The 14,852-nt window shown below is 38.4% G+C and overlaps 1 protein-coding gene across 1 annotated transcript in view; it reads left to right on the forward strand.

Moving 5' to 3' along the window:
- Nucleotides 1–4,059: 4,059 nt before the first annotated feature.
- The window catches only part of ALS2 (amyotrophic lateral sclerosis 2 (juvenile)), a gene marked incomplete at its 3' end in the record, with an annotated part of 19,006 nt that continues 8,213 nt past the window's right edge, over nt 4,060–14,852 (forward strand). Inside the window, exons 1-8 of the mRNA XM_010016969.1 lie at nt 4,060–4,153; nt 6,220–6,374; nt 7,551–8,470; nt 10,884–11,244; nt 12,108–12,276; nt 12,742–12,838; nt 13,231–13,308; nt 14,232–14,408. Of these exons, the coding sequence (XP_010015271.1) occupies nt 4,134–4,153; nt 6,220–6,374; nt 7,551–8,470; nt 10,884–11,244; nt 12,108–12,276; nt 12,742–12,838; nt 13,231–13,308; nt 14,232–14,408 (1,977 nt within the window). The remainder of the gene's footprint in view (nt 4,154–6,219; nt 6,375–7,550; nt 8,471–10,883; nt 11,245–12,107; nt 12,277–12,741; nt 12,839–13,230; nt 13,309–14,231; nt 14,409–14,852) is intronic.

Here is a 14,852-nt window from a genome sequence, read left to right on the forward strand (position 1 = left end):
GAGCAGAGATGTTGACCTTTATGTAGGTTTCTAGAGGACTCCTCCCTCTTGATGGGAGTTTTTAAGGCGTGCTTTAAACAGTATGGCCTTTATCTTATTACACTTTTGTTTCAGAGTCCTTTTTCTTTTCATGACTTGGTTGCTCAGGAGTAAATGCTGTTTCAACTTTCAGAATCTATTGAACGATGGTCCTGGCATAGGTGCAGTATGGTGTACAGGTGACATAGCATGCTGTAACTCTCATAGACCTCACAGTACAAAAAATACTGTGGTGAGTAGCTGAAGAGCAACTAAAGTAGTCATAGAGAATTGGTGGTTGATCACTGCTTTTGTAGTGCAGCAACTTATGGGAATTCGCTGTACTTGGCATCCTTCCGTGGAGTTAACTGTTTAGAGAAGGAGAAGCACCCAAACCTGTGCTGAATTAAGAAGGTGTAATGTCAAAAGGGAAGAGGAGAAAGGGATATTCAGAAATTTTTGAGTCTCTTATGAGTTTGGTAAACTTTAAATTATTAATTCTGTGCTATAACAGATAGTTTTCAGCTATTTTCTTTTAGCTGATACTTGGCCCTGTCTTTGTTGTGTTTATTGTTCTGTCTTGTTTGTTACCATCCCTCATTCACTGGAACCAGCATTAAAAGCTTTGAGCCCACATCTGAAGGGATTGCAGCTGTCTTTTAGTAGCAAGTTGTTTTGTTTTGTTCTGAGCAGATCTTATTCACATAATGTTAAAAATAGTGGTTGTTTAGTTGGTGCTGACCAAATCGCAAGGGCTTCTTGGAGTGGTAACACATTGTATGCGAACCACAGTTAGCAATGATAAATGGTATGTATCAACAAGGCTGATGTTGACATCTCTGTTTTGAATTAGGAAGCTTGAGAGTAACCTCCTTCAGAACCTGAGTAGATAACCTTGTATGGCAAACTTGCAGTCTTCGAACTGTAAGTTATCGCTGAATGAAATGCAACAAATTTATTAAAAATGTGGGTTTAACATGTCTGAAAGCTGTAGAAGTACTGTAGTATTCATTAACTATAGCAGGTAGATAAGCACACAAGGCTGATGGGAATTCCAGTATTTCTGAAAGTCAGGGATATACCAGTTGTTCCTGTTCAGCACTGAATGTAAGATGTCTTCTGTACCTAGGATGCTTATTAAAGAATGGTCACCGACAGTGAAGGACGCAGTCGCGTAGTAATGAGAGTAATGTTTACTCCATGTCAGTCCCTGCCATAGCAGTTGTTATGGTGTGGTACTGTTTGGTTTCTGGAGAATTTGAATTCGCCTTCTACTCTGTAAGTGGGAATTACAACCTCAGTGTCACACTAGTGACCATCTGTCTGTGGCACAAATCCATCTAATATTTTGGCATTATTTTGCAGTCTTTTTTCTTCTTGTAGTGTAAAGCAAAAATTTAAAAAGTGAATGTATGGGCAGAGCAGTGCAGGTGCTGGTGTCATACCCATCTTCCATATCACGCAATGATGGATTGTGCCTGGCCGTTCACTTGTATGAATATTAAATCTAGTAACAATTCAGGTAATCTTAGTGGAAAAGAAATAGTGTATGTGTAATGCTACAATGCACTAGTATATAAATGTGAACCTGCAAGGAAAATTGTATATTCCTACTGGGAGGAAGAAACTCTTATAATTACTTAGTTTGAGGCTGTGACCAAATGACTTGTATTTGCTGTGAAATGGGAATAATGTTGCACTCTCCTAGGAGTGAATGAAAACTTGCACTGAACTTGAAAATTATTTATAAATGTCTTAAAAGTGTCTCATTTATGGAAAGAAAACAGTTGGACTCTCATTGTCCCTAATACAAATAAATGCTTAGTAATGCAACCTTCAGTGTGAGCTTCTGTAAAGAAGACTAAATATATCACCACCATCATCTTACTCTCTTCATTTCTAGTTCACCGGCATTGCAGGTTTCTTAATAATTGCATAAATCATTTTTCAATTGGGCCTTGAAGTGAGATCTTGCAAAACAGCTCATCAGATGCCTGGCTTTAACTTTGAATAATAAGTTTAACTAACGAATATTTAACTTTGGTTTGTTACAATCAGAAGCTTTCATGAGAATTACAGGAAATTTTTGTGCAGTTGAAGCTCATGAAAATGCAAGATTCAAAACACCACCACCCCCCCTACACACACAGTTGTAGAAGCCAGGAATTTTAAGCCTCAGTTCCGTGTTTTTAGATAGGTATATGTGATGTAAATGATACAATTGTTGATACTTTATCAAAGCTTCCATCTCTATCTCACCAATCCATTGGATATTTTTATGTGAAGCTAGTGTCCTTCACAGAGGAGAAGTGCCAGCATTTCAAGAGTATGAATTGTAGAGTTAGGTAGTTTCGAGCAGGCTAAAAAAAAAAATCCCCAAATGTGCTTTACTCTGAGCTAGAACACATCAGAGAGTTTTAAATTCAAAAATGTGCTTCCATTTTCCTTTGATGTTTCATCAGCACCTCCGTTGCTGAAGTATTGCATGACGGTTTCCTTCCATTTGTGAGACTTCCTCTGTTAATATTTTAAAAGTTAACTTTTACAGTTGTGGGAGTTGAGGAAAGAGAGACAGGAATGTCTTGAAAGCAGTATCTTTCTGGTGACAAGTGTGGCTTTCTTTCCTGGAAAGTATGCTCTGAATTTATTTCAGAGCAAGGTGTATATGAGTTACCACAATACTACTCTAATATGCTAATTTGATTTTATGGGTTTATGGCTCTCGGTCCTTTTGTGATATGTTCTTTGCCAACCCCGAAGCCCAAGTCCATTATTTTTAGTCCTGTGTTTGGAAAACTGGAAACATCTGGTATGATATGTTGCTGTTTCTGCCTGTAAAGGTCTGCTTGGTACTTCCTTATTTAGAGCATTCCAGTGAAAGTGTTGGGATTTCTGTTATTTCAGTTATTTTTCAACTTGAAGATTACTATTTCCAAGCAAAGTGAAGCTTCTGTATGCATATTACAGGTTTGCATGTATTGTTTCTTGTAATCAAGACAGGCCATATTTTCTTTCTATTTTCTGTATGTAGGAGCTTCAGGCTACTTATTCTGGATATTTTCTTGGAGATGTCTTAAAAGACCATTATATTAAGTAATTTCTGCTTTTGTTACAGTGGATATTAGACAGCAACTATAATAAAGCAAAAGGTCTAAAGAATTTATTCATTTTATTAGAATAAATATAATTACATGTCTTAACGTAACTAAAAGTTTTAATACTTCATCTAGTAAGGCAGTAGATGAAGGAAAAATTACAATTCTTTCAATATTAAAAAGCCGAACAGAATAAAAGAGACAAAGATTAACTGTAGCTTTGTTTTGTTACACAAAAAGTAAGAAGAAGTTATCTTCATGAAGATGGAAAGGTGTGAGGGTGAACTGAAAGGTGTGAGGGTGATCTGAAAGGATAAAAGCATAAATGGAGCAGCCACTTTTTTTCTCCTTTGCTTCTATGGTCTTATCATATCTTCACAGATACTCTGCAACCAGCTTGCAGGAAGAAATGTTTTGAACTCTTAATTGGATTTCTGCATAGGCTTTAATAGAACTGTACCGTCTAATAGTAATATGTGGTTTGGTTGGGGGTATGGTTATGAATTCAACTGTCAACTGTTTTCTGCTCATACAAATCGATTTACCTTACAAATTAAGCTTGAGCATAGAATTTTATCTTAGTCTGAAAATGGATCAATTTGATGTTTCTTGAGTGGTGGTCTGAGAATTACAGAGTGATTAGTGTTAATTTCTGCCTTTGAACTGGGTTTTGTCCAGTCTGTTCTTACAATAGACCTATTGTGAGATGAGTAGGCAGGACAAGTCTGGCTGTTTAGCTTTTGTCTGCCAACTCAGTGTGAGTGAACTAAATATTTCAACCATCCTAGCATTGTGGAAGTGCTTATTTAACACAGGATCTGAAGCTTTGCTTCTTGGGTGGTTTTTTTTCTTTGGTGGTGGTTTCTTTTTTTTCAGTGGTGGTGTGGGTTTTGTGGGTTTTAGGTTTAATGTGATTTGCAATTAAATGGCTGGTTTCTCATGTTTTGCAGTTTGCAGAAATTACATTGTTCCTTTTGAAAGAGGAATGATTTGGTGGTGATGGAGTGCTGCCACTGACAGATGGACTCACAGGAAAGAAGGTGAGAATAAACAGCCAGGTGAAGCCACAGAGGCTCCCTGAAATATGCCAACTGACAATCATCCTGTAAATATATTAAATGATGTCAGCATACTCTTTATATAAGAGGAAGAGTAACTTAGCTCTAGTTTCAGTTATGTCTGAAACACTCAACTTTAAGGTGGTGGTTGTAACTTGTGGAGGAATAGCCATAGGCTTAAAAACTTGAAAGTAACATTCTCTGGTGCACAGTAAATCTTATCTGTACCTGTGAATTTTGATTCTGGATCAATAGCCCTGCAGTAGACTATTCTTTCGCTTCTTGTTTCTTCCAAGATACCTGACAGAGGTCAGATGTTTTTGGGATGGAAAATTAGTGTCTTGTATAATAGATCCTGGTATGGCAAGTCCGAATTTGTCTTACACTGTTCTCTGAAGATCTTTTACATGGGTAAAAGCCCAAAAATGAGCTTTTGTGCTGAATTTAATGCACAGTATGCTGATGATAAAGCTTAGATATTGTATTGTTTTCTTTGGTGTACTTTGCCCATCTGAATAAAATCTGCATTTTGATTTTAGGTAAATGGCCTAATTATGATGTTGGATTTTTTCAAACTTTTTTCTGGCCTATATATTACTCAGTTGGTTCCTTTTTAATTTACTTCTACTCTAAGCACAAGTCCGAGGTATTTAGAACGCAAGATGGACTATGCATTTTAATACCATGTATGATGTTTGGATTAAATGACTTACCTGAATTTTAGAAGAGTTCTTGACTGTCACCTTTTCCTCTTTTTTCTTTATTCCTTGGGGATGGGCACAGGAGCTAAGAGAGGTATTTCCCTCTCATAGTTATTCTCATCTTGAAAGTTTCAGAGGCAAACTGTGTAAAGGTGTTGTTCATCCTATGCACCACAGGTCACAACATTTTTAATTTTAAAAAATCAGTTGTCTGCATGAGTAGGGCCTTACGGCTTTTGAATGTGCTACTTGCATAAGTTGTCCACAGTGCAGCCTATCAGACTTCAGTTTTGGAATGTATTCATTTGTGCCTTTTCTTCTAGACAAAGCTTTTCTTGCAGCCTTATATATTTATCTTCACAAGTTCATGCAAAGCTGCAAGAACTGGTTTATGTGGGTAGTAGTGACTGTTGGTAAATAAGGAGCTAAACCTAATTTTTCCTGCAGGGTGGAGAAGTCTATCCTATATAAAGTTTTAAAGAAATTGGAAGAAAACTCTTCATTTAACTTAATTTAACTTCATTTAACTTTAATGCTGTCAGAGTACACTGATGTTTAAACTGACTTTTTGTGTTTAAATCCAGTGATTCCACAAATTGTTAAAGCCATGTGCTGCTTGTCAAAGTTTTGAGGAATTTCTTTGTGCTGAATGGGGGAAGTTGCTGATTGAGCATTCAAACCAGGGTGTCTTGAAGTGTTAAACCAGGTTTGGCTAGTTCCAGTCATTCATGCAAGCCCAGACACTTCCATAGAGTTTCAGGATGGTTTTTTTTTTCTGGGTTCAATTGATTTGAATTGAAGAAACTTATTAAGAATTAAAAGAGGAAAAAACCCAACGAAAACATAAATAAAACCTAATAAACCAGCAATGTTCATTCTGCTTTTTAACACAGAAGAGTTAACATTATAAATATCATTGTTCAGATAGGAACAGGGTTGCTTACATGTGGGTGGAACTGATGCAACAATCTCCTTTGGCATACAATGGCAGAACTGTGTATTAATTTGATCTCCTTGCTGTGAGCAACAAATAGAATATATAATATAAAGGCTCTATCAGTTGTGAATAAATCTATCTTTAAATTTGCTAGTGACAAGATCAGCTGCTTTTCAGGCAGTAAAGTACAAGTGAAAAAGAAACCTAATGATTTCAAATAGAAGATATTTGTTTTTCATTTAAGTAACATTTAAATTAAGATTACCAAATTGAAAGTAAAATATCTTTCTGAAATTAAAACTAATGCCTGAACTACTAAGCCTTTGTTGCACATGTGAAAAGCAAACTATGCTTTACTGAACTACAGAAAACTTCAAGCGGATTCTGTATTTCCCCCAATCTTTTTGTAGCTCAGAAGAGGCAGAAGGAGCCAAAGAGAGAGGCCTGGTCTATGTTTGGAAGGCTGGTTCCTGCTCTGTAACTCCAGAAAGGCTTCCTGGCCTTAGTGGAAAAACTGTATTACAGGCAGCCCTTGGAATATATCATGGATTACTTCTAACAGAAGGTAATAAACATCTTAATTGTAAAGATTTGGGGCAGTAACAAGCTTTAGTTATTGCCAAGTTTTCTTATTTTAGACTTTCTTTTTCATTCTATCTGTGTCTCATGTACAACTTCTAAAGGGTTAGATTTTTACCTTTGCCAGTATTTCCTCCTTAGTTACAAGCTACTTGAAACTGTGTGGAGTAGAAGTTATATGCTTAATGTCTTCTTTCATAATCTTTCTTAACAATGTCTCTGGATTTCCTGTTTAAAGATGGTAATGTAATCTAAGTAGTGTTAATTCAAAATGATGCTGCTTGATTTCTGAAAGCCAGTCACTTTAAGTGTTTGCATAGCTCTGTCCTTGTACTGATCAGTGGGCATACAGTTGTAAAGACTAAGTTGGAAGTTGCTGCTTTGATTTTTCTCTGATGTTTTTGAAGGACAGAATACAGGTTATTGGTGAGTCTGCTTTAAGCACCCCTCCTCTACTGGAGTTATGGAACTCCAGTGGCTTTTATAGAACATGTTTCTTTTGCAATTAAAAGGTATTTCTGTGTGTGTTCTTGTCGCATGAAGGATGATGTTTGTGGATATGATTTACAGGTTTTTCTATCACTGTGGAAACAAGTATTCATTTCAAAAATAGGTTTCTTAGCAAAGTAACTTGAACTGGCATTGCTCCAATCTTTTCAGATAAAGGTAATGATATTTCGGAGAGGCTGCAGTATAACATCAAACCAGTGGCAAGATACATTTATACACACCCCACCACCACTTTCGCCTGATAGGACAATGCTATTTTACTGTAGGGTTGCAAACAATACAGTTTGCTAATGCTAGATCACTGCAGAGAGAGATGAGCTCTCTACTTTTTCATGCTCTTTGAGCATGGTTTTATGTTCTTAAAATAGAAAGGACCAATAAATACACTTGGGTACAGTAGAATTTTTAGCAGGAAAACATTACTTTGTTCAACAGTGCATGGGTACACAGGGTAACGTTAACATGAGGTATAGAACATAACAGCGGCAATAGCAGAGAGCAGCCAGCTGTCTTCATAGATCAACAGTGATAGTTTCACCGAGCTTGGAGTAAGCTAAAAATTGGTGTCTATCTCAATTTCCCTTCACATCTTAGTTCTGGTTTAATTTCATTAGACTCATGCTAGGTTGTTCTTTGTTTGTGTTTCACCCAGGTGGAGAGGTCTACAGCTTTGGAAAACTGCCCTGGAGATCAGAACCGGAGGAGTCATGTGCCAATAGTCCTATCTTAGAAAATACTTTGCTTGGGCATCATGTTATTACAGTGGCAGCTGGCAGCTTCCATAATGGAGCCTTAACAGAAAGTGGTGTGGTGTACATGTGGGGCAACAATTCTGCTGGCCAGTGTGCAGTTGCTAATCAGCCATGTGTACCGGAGCCACAACCCATCAGTATTTCTGATTCTGAAACCAGTCCTCTCTTATCAGTAAGGATTTTGCAGCTAGCATGTGGAGAGGAGCACACACTGGCACTGTCACTAAGCAGAGAGATATGGGCTTGGGGGAGTGGCTGCCAGCTCGGTCTCATAACAACAACTTTCCCAGTGACAAAGCCACAGAAGGTAGAGCACCTGGCAGGGCGCGTTGTGCTCCAGATTGCCTGTGGAGCCTACCACAGCCTGGCTCTGGTACAATGTCTTCCTGTGCAGGAAATGAAGCCTATCCCAGAGAGGTGCAATCATTGCAGCCAACTCCTCATTACCATGACGGACAAGGAAGATCATGTAATCATTTCAGATAGTCACTGTTGCCCACTGGGCGTAGCACTGTCCGATAACCGACCAGAAAGCCATGCGTTCTGTCCCTCACTGGAGACCCCGGAAGGAAAAAGTCTATCAGGTAGCCAGAGTGAAGGCTGTCAGAAACCACTTGTGGAAGAACATACGCTTGTTGCGTTAGAAGCTGATGGAACAAGTGTGTTTTCCAGTAACGATGGACAGGAAGACAGTGGAATTTCTAGTCCTGGAAATATTCTGTTCCCAGACAAAAAAGGAGTGAAAGAGTACTTAATCAGTTTGTCAGATCACTCATTAAGTGAGAGCCTGGAGAAGAACATCTGCCCAGAACCTGAGCAGGTTGGTACCTAGTAACTAGCTCTAACTCTGCTACAACTCTTCTTGTATACGTGACAATGTTACTCTTTAGAGAAATGAAAAATTCTGGTAGTTTAATGTAGGTGTGGTGGTCCTGTAGTTTCAGAGTGATTTTTCTCAGTGATGGTTCTCGGCTTTTAAGCAGAAGATGTTGGGTTTTTTTCCCCTCCCTCTATGTCCACTTGTAAAGCTTTAATGTGGGCAGCCTTGACTGTGCTATAGTCTCTCTTCTTCCTCTGGTACACAGTATCAGAGCAATGTAAGCCAATTTCCCATTCTCTAGCTGGTTTACAATACGTGGGTTTCCCATTCGTGTGGGGTAGGAAGCTGATGCTTGTCTAACTTACCTTTATGGTAAAGCTTTATTTTGTAAATGTGAAATGAATCCCTCACAAATCTAACTGCTCAATCAGTTAAAAATTCTAGATTGCAAGAAAAGATACTAAAGGTAATGTTAGTATTGACCTGATGTTAATCATGTAGGGATGGCATAAACTCATAAACAGGGATGGGAAATACAGAAGTACTACTCTGTGTGATGTGGAAAATGGTTCAGTGATGCTATTTCTATGCCATAGCAGAACAGTAAAGTAATAATTTCTTGATGAGCATCAGAAAATGCTTAGCTTCATTCTTGGTTTCAGGTTCTTGAACCTTCATCACAAGGTTCAAAAGCTGTTTCCAGCTCTTTGCCAAAATACTACATTTTCCACTTCTTTGAAGAAAAAAAAAAAATCTTATTTGGGGTGGGAGGAAGAAGCTAAAACTCAAAAACTATTGGACAGAAAACAATCCAAAATCTTACAGTGCAGTTTGGCAGTCCCTACACAAGTACTGTCCTGCTGGGTGGCATATGGTAAAGGTAATGTCTGTAAGGAAAACTGCCTTCACTCTGTGGCCCAGGACGCAAAATTCATAGCAGAATTCTGAAAATGTCTTTTGTCATAGGAAGTAAGGTGCAGACATCAATTTCTTTATTTTTCTTAGCAGTTACAGTAAGGAGGTTTTCACAGTGGTTCTGGGAGATAAGTTTTACAGTGCCTAATAAATAGTTGATTTTTGTTACCACCTGTAATTGGGGGAAAATAAAGTAGTAGTATTAAAACTAAAACAAACTCTCCAGTAATTTGGTGATTCAGCAAGTTATGTTTTCCTGTTCTGAAGTAAATTTATTTCAGGGAAATAAATGTGTAAACACAGTTGTCATTCCTTTTGTATTTTTCTAATAAGATGCATTCTAGCAGTTGCTGGCCCCTCAGACTCCTGGGAGAGCTCTTGCCATTAGGAAATGACTGAATTGTGTAGTTTCATGCTCCCTTTCTCAATTCCTTGTTCCTGGAATACTTCCAGAGTACTGCTTCCCTTGTATAGTTCCAGGAATAAATAAGCCTGGAACTAATTCAATGAATCTTAACGGAGTTGAGCATACATGTGAAGAGCAGAGCTGAGGACTAACGTAATGTTTCAGCATTAGTAAAATCCTCTGTTTCTCTTTGCTTTCCTACACAAATTGTTTGATCTTCTGTATCACTAGGCATGTCTTTTATAAATAGGAATAAAATGCTAGTAAGGACCAAGCCCAATCCTTTAGCCTAACCTTTCACAAAAAGAGAAGTCAAAGATTGTCTGCCGCCTTGTAGAATAAAATGAGATGTGATATTAATAATCTTGCTTTACACCATATATTAGGTGGGAAAACGGGACTTTGCTGTCTTTGTTTTAACATTCAGACTATTTGGCACATAGTCCTGTGCATTATTTCTGAATTTGGTGGGTAGATTGATTGCTATAATAGGTAACCACATGCTGGTACTCATAAGTGCCTTCAATTAGTTTGTCCCTAGTGTGACTTGATGATTATTGACCAAGCTTTATATGGGTACAATAGCAGTGTAAGGGAACACATAGGCCCCACAAGATCTTATATAGACCTTGCAAAATGAATCCATGAATCACCTTTTCCCTTTTAATATATTGAAGAGAGAACTTGCCTCTCTGCAAATAGAGCATGCTGACTGGTGCACGTTAATTAGTGGTGAAGAAGTTGGTAATAAGCCTAAAATTCAATCCCTTTTAATCTTTTTTCTATTTGTTTGGAAAGGTTTTTTTGTATGTTTTTAAAGAAACCCAGACAAACAGATCCACAGTCTTTTATGGATGAGTTTGCACTAGACAAGTGCAGCAGACAAAGCCCAGTCTGTGTAGAAATGGTCCTTGGTCCTACCTTAAAAAAAATAAGATTCTGAGGAAGAGATGCATGCCTAAGTATAAAAAATTTTCTCATAATGTCTGTTCAGTGTATATAGCATATAGTTTGAGTAGTGAATGTGTATATCATCATCCTACTGTTACATGCTGTCTGGTGTCATAGTCTTTAATTTTTCTTTGGTTTTAGCCTTCACAAGAAGAACAACTTGGTGCTTGTATCCCTGGCCCTCCAGGTACCAGCACCTCTGCCTTGAACAGCTTGGTGGCCTCTTGTGCATCAGCAGTTGGGGTGAGAGTAGCTGCTACATATGAAGCCGGAGCACTGTCTTTGAAGAAAGTAATGAACTTCTATGGTGCACCTCCAAGTGAATCAGGATCCCAGTCTGGCGGTGGTTCCCCAGGGCCTGAAGCTCTGAAAGACAGTCGAGAGGAGCAGGTCAGACAGGAATCCATGCAGGGGAAGAAGAGTTCCAGTTTAGTAGACATTAGAGAGGAGGAATCTGAAGGAGGAAGTCGAAGGCTTTCCCTGCCTGGCTTGTTGTCACAAGGTAAAAGCATGTTGGGGAAAGCCAACTGGAAAAGTTATAATAATGTGGAGATTTGTAACTGGGAAATAAAACACTGGTTGAACACAAGTCTAATTATCTACCAAAGGTGTCTGTATTATAAAGTATACCTTAGGACTTGAAATCAGTGGAGGGAGTGAAGACTAGCAGATACTGCACGCTAAGAAAACCAAAAGCATAGCGAGCTTATGAATGTTCTTAGTAAAGTAAGGTAAAGTGAGCACATTGTGGTAGTCTGGGCATATTATTGCAAAATTACAGAAAACTATCTTTCATATAGGTTGCATAGCAGATAAAAATCTGTGTGGCCTGTAATTCCTATTACACCAAGCTAGTTTTGAGCCAGGGACCTAGAAATACTCCAATTCCTACTGCCAAACTTAAAGCTAATGACCTTCTTACCTCATAGATTCTAGTGTTAATTGCTCTGAATGGGTACATGGTTTAGTTCTATATTGATCTTGGATCTGAGGGGAGATTTTAGGAATTATTTAAAACTTTTGTTCACTGCAAGGATCTATTTTTCTTTCAAAACATACTTTTTTAAGGTACAGTTTGTTTTGGTTCATTTGCTTTGGTAAAACTGCATAGTTGTCTTAAGACTGTTAGCCTTTAATAGCTGGTAAAAATTAGTTGGGATCTGTCGACTTCTAACATACAAGTTACTTCTGTGTATCAGTAACCTATCTTCCTGCATGTCAACTTTCACTTTCAATCTTAATTAAGACCTCCTTAAGAAGTCTTGATGAGTTCTCAAATAGTGCTGCTACTGTGTAACACACAGTCTGCATGATACATTTACCTAAAACCATGAGCAATTTTTCTACCTCTTGGCCTGTTTTCAGTTTCTCCTAGGCTCTTACGGAAGGTAGGGCGAGCAAAAATGAGGACTGTAGCTCTGACTCCAACCTACAGTGGTGAGGCTGATGCTCTTTTACCCTCTCTAAGAACGGAGGTGTGGAGCTGGGGAAAGGGGAAGGAAGGACAGCTAGGGCACGGTGATGTTCTACCAAGGTGAGATTTCTTTGATTAATATTTGGTGGTTTTTTTCTTTCATTCAGTAGGTCACTAGAAAATTTTGAGTATTAAACTTCCTCAGATTCTCAAATTTGGTCAGCTACCTTGCATTGTGTTCTTGTTCTTTTTTAAGTCTTGCAACCTAAGTTCCTCCAAGTAACGCATTCTGTTACTCTATTGTTACTGAATGTCAGTCAGTTATGACTTTTCTCCTTGAAATCTCTAGGATTTTGGTGATATTTTGACTTTGTCCAAATTAAGATGAGGTTTATCATTAACTTGTGCCTTTTGTGACCTTTTTGACCTTTATTGCCCAAAGATTCTGTGTATATTTGTTTTCTCTAATGTGTTATGGAGGGAGAAAAAAAAACACCTTGGAATTTATTTCTGTTAAGTGTGCACTTGATAATGTGTTGTTTTCTTCTCCCTCCCACCATGTCCCATGGGTTCTGGGATTGACAGGCTTCAGCCACTATGTGTGAAAAGCCTAGATGGTAAAGAAGTGATTCATCTCTCTGCTGGTGGCCATCATTCCTTAGCACTCACTGCCAAATCTCAGGTACAAGTGTTTGTTATCATTTATTCCTTATCTAGGACATAATTGTCACATTTGGTGTCTCCTAGGTTTTGCTTCTAAGCTCTTGTTCCCATTTGTGGGAGGCAACTTGGAAGCAGTGTGGAATTTTAATTCTATTACTGCTGAAATTCTGCATATACCATCAACATTATGTTTAAAGATTGACGTGACTTGATTTGGTGCATTCTGTTTCTGAATGTGAGAAGACAATTTGAGAATATAGGGAGACGGTGGAGATTGGGGAAGTGCTTCTTGGTACATGAATCTTACATCCTTGACTTTTGTGTGTACACTTGATGTGTGGTACTACTACAATTCAGTATGTGTCCGTGTACACAAACTTGCATTCTGATGTTTAGCTGTGTTTCTTATAGGTGTATTCATGGGGCAGTAATACCTCTGGCCAGCTTGGTCACTTGAACTCCCCGACAACGGTCCCTCGTCTGGCAAAGGTATTTCCTGTTTTCTGCATTTTTCTTTCACTTGAGGGTCTCTTATACAAGTGAATGCAAAGTGGTTTCTAAAAGATTACCTTGTTTATGGATCCATGTGCTTATACTGTGAAAAAGACCCTAGATGAGCTTGTGGAAAACGTATCCAAGAAATCCTTTACCCAGACTTCCACTGGTTTTTGACCACCTTGAAGTTCTAAAACAGAAATGTGATTGGTTGTATCTTCTTATCAGATTTCACTTCTACATTGTATTTCGTTTCTCTGATACCAGTGTTGTAGTGCTGAAACTTTTAAATACTTTGGAACACTGGTTTTATGCTAAACAATTGCTTCTAGCATTTTTAGCTTTGCTAGGCCATGTCTATATTTCTTGTTTGTTTCTGCATTTCCAGAGCTGTTTTGGCAGTAGGTTTTCTGTTTGTTTTGAACTTCACATCAGGTCAAGTGAATAGCCAAATAATGATTCTGGGGTTAGACCAGACCCTTGCCTATGTTTTGTGGTGCCTCTCTTAGTGGAAAGCTAGCTGCAGAGTTTTCCTGTTTAGGCCTTATGTAAATTAAGGTACAGTATAATAATTGTCTCCCAAATTTATTAATGTCCCAATTAAATGTAGAGGAGAGAACAGTGTCCCAACTTTAATCAAGCTCACCTGATGCCCATTTGAAAATAAAACTGAGTTATAATTTAAAGGCAAAAATTCAGCCATTAGAAAGAAGACTGGAAAGAAAGACAGTTTCCGGTATACATGCAAGAAGTGTATTTGTTACAAGATTCTGAAGCTGAAAAATTACCAGCTATTGCAGTATTTTTTCTTGGCAGGTGTATTATGTGCATGTGTGGCTAGAAGAGTTAAATATTTTTTCCTCCTTCCAGCTTTGGGTGGTTATTTCTAATGGCTTTTCCTTCCTCATGAATTTCAGGTGTGTGGCAGTGGTGTTTGGACTACAGCAGCAGGACTAGATTATTCCCTTTTCTTAGCAGATGAGGAAGATTTTCAACCTGGATTATATTACAGTGGCCAGGAGACAACAACAGAAAATAGCTTGTTTGAAAACAGCTGTACTAAGAGTCCAGCTTTGTTACTGTCCTGTAGTAAGGTGAGTACTATTTCCTCTAAGTTTAGTACAAATCATACTGGTGCTTTTTGGAAATAGCACAGAGCTGATTGTTCAACTATAATGGTGTCAAGTAACTGGTTTCTAGCAGCCAAATTAGGAGCACAGTGTATGGAGGGCAGAGAGGAAGTCTTATCAGTATTGTTTTCTTCCCTGCCTGTTTCTTGGCCTTCCCTTCTGTTTGAGGGGCAGGGAACTGTTTCCAGTGTGTCTACTCAATTTCCTTCCATGTGTGCATGCTGCAGAAGCACACCCTTAAGTTGTGCTGTCTTAACCACAGTCCTCAGTTTATTCTTCAGTGCTATTGCTCTTCATTTTCCTGTTGTTCATCAAGTGACTGAGGGTACTGTCTGCTCTGTTCTGTTCTGCTTCCTGCACACCTTGTTTGTGAGTGGGCAGAAGGACCCCTGAGTTTGGCACCACATC

This window comes from Nestor notabilis, unplaced genomic scaffold, assembly GCF_000696875.1.
Source record: "Nestor notabilis isolate BGI_N333 unplaced genomic scaffold, ASM69687v1 scaffold23246, whole genome shotgun sequence".
NCBI classification, from domain to species: domain Eukaryota; kingdom Metazoa; phylum Chordata; class Aves; order Psittaciformes; family Psittacidae; genus Nestor; species Nestor notabilis.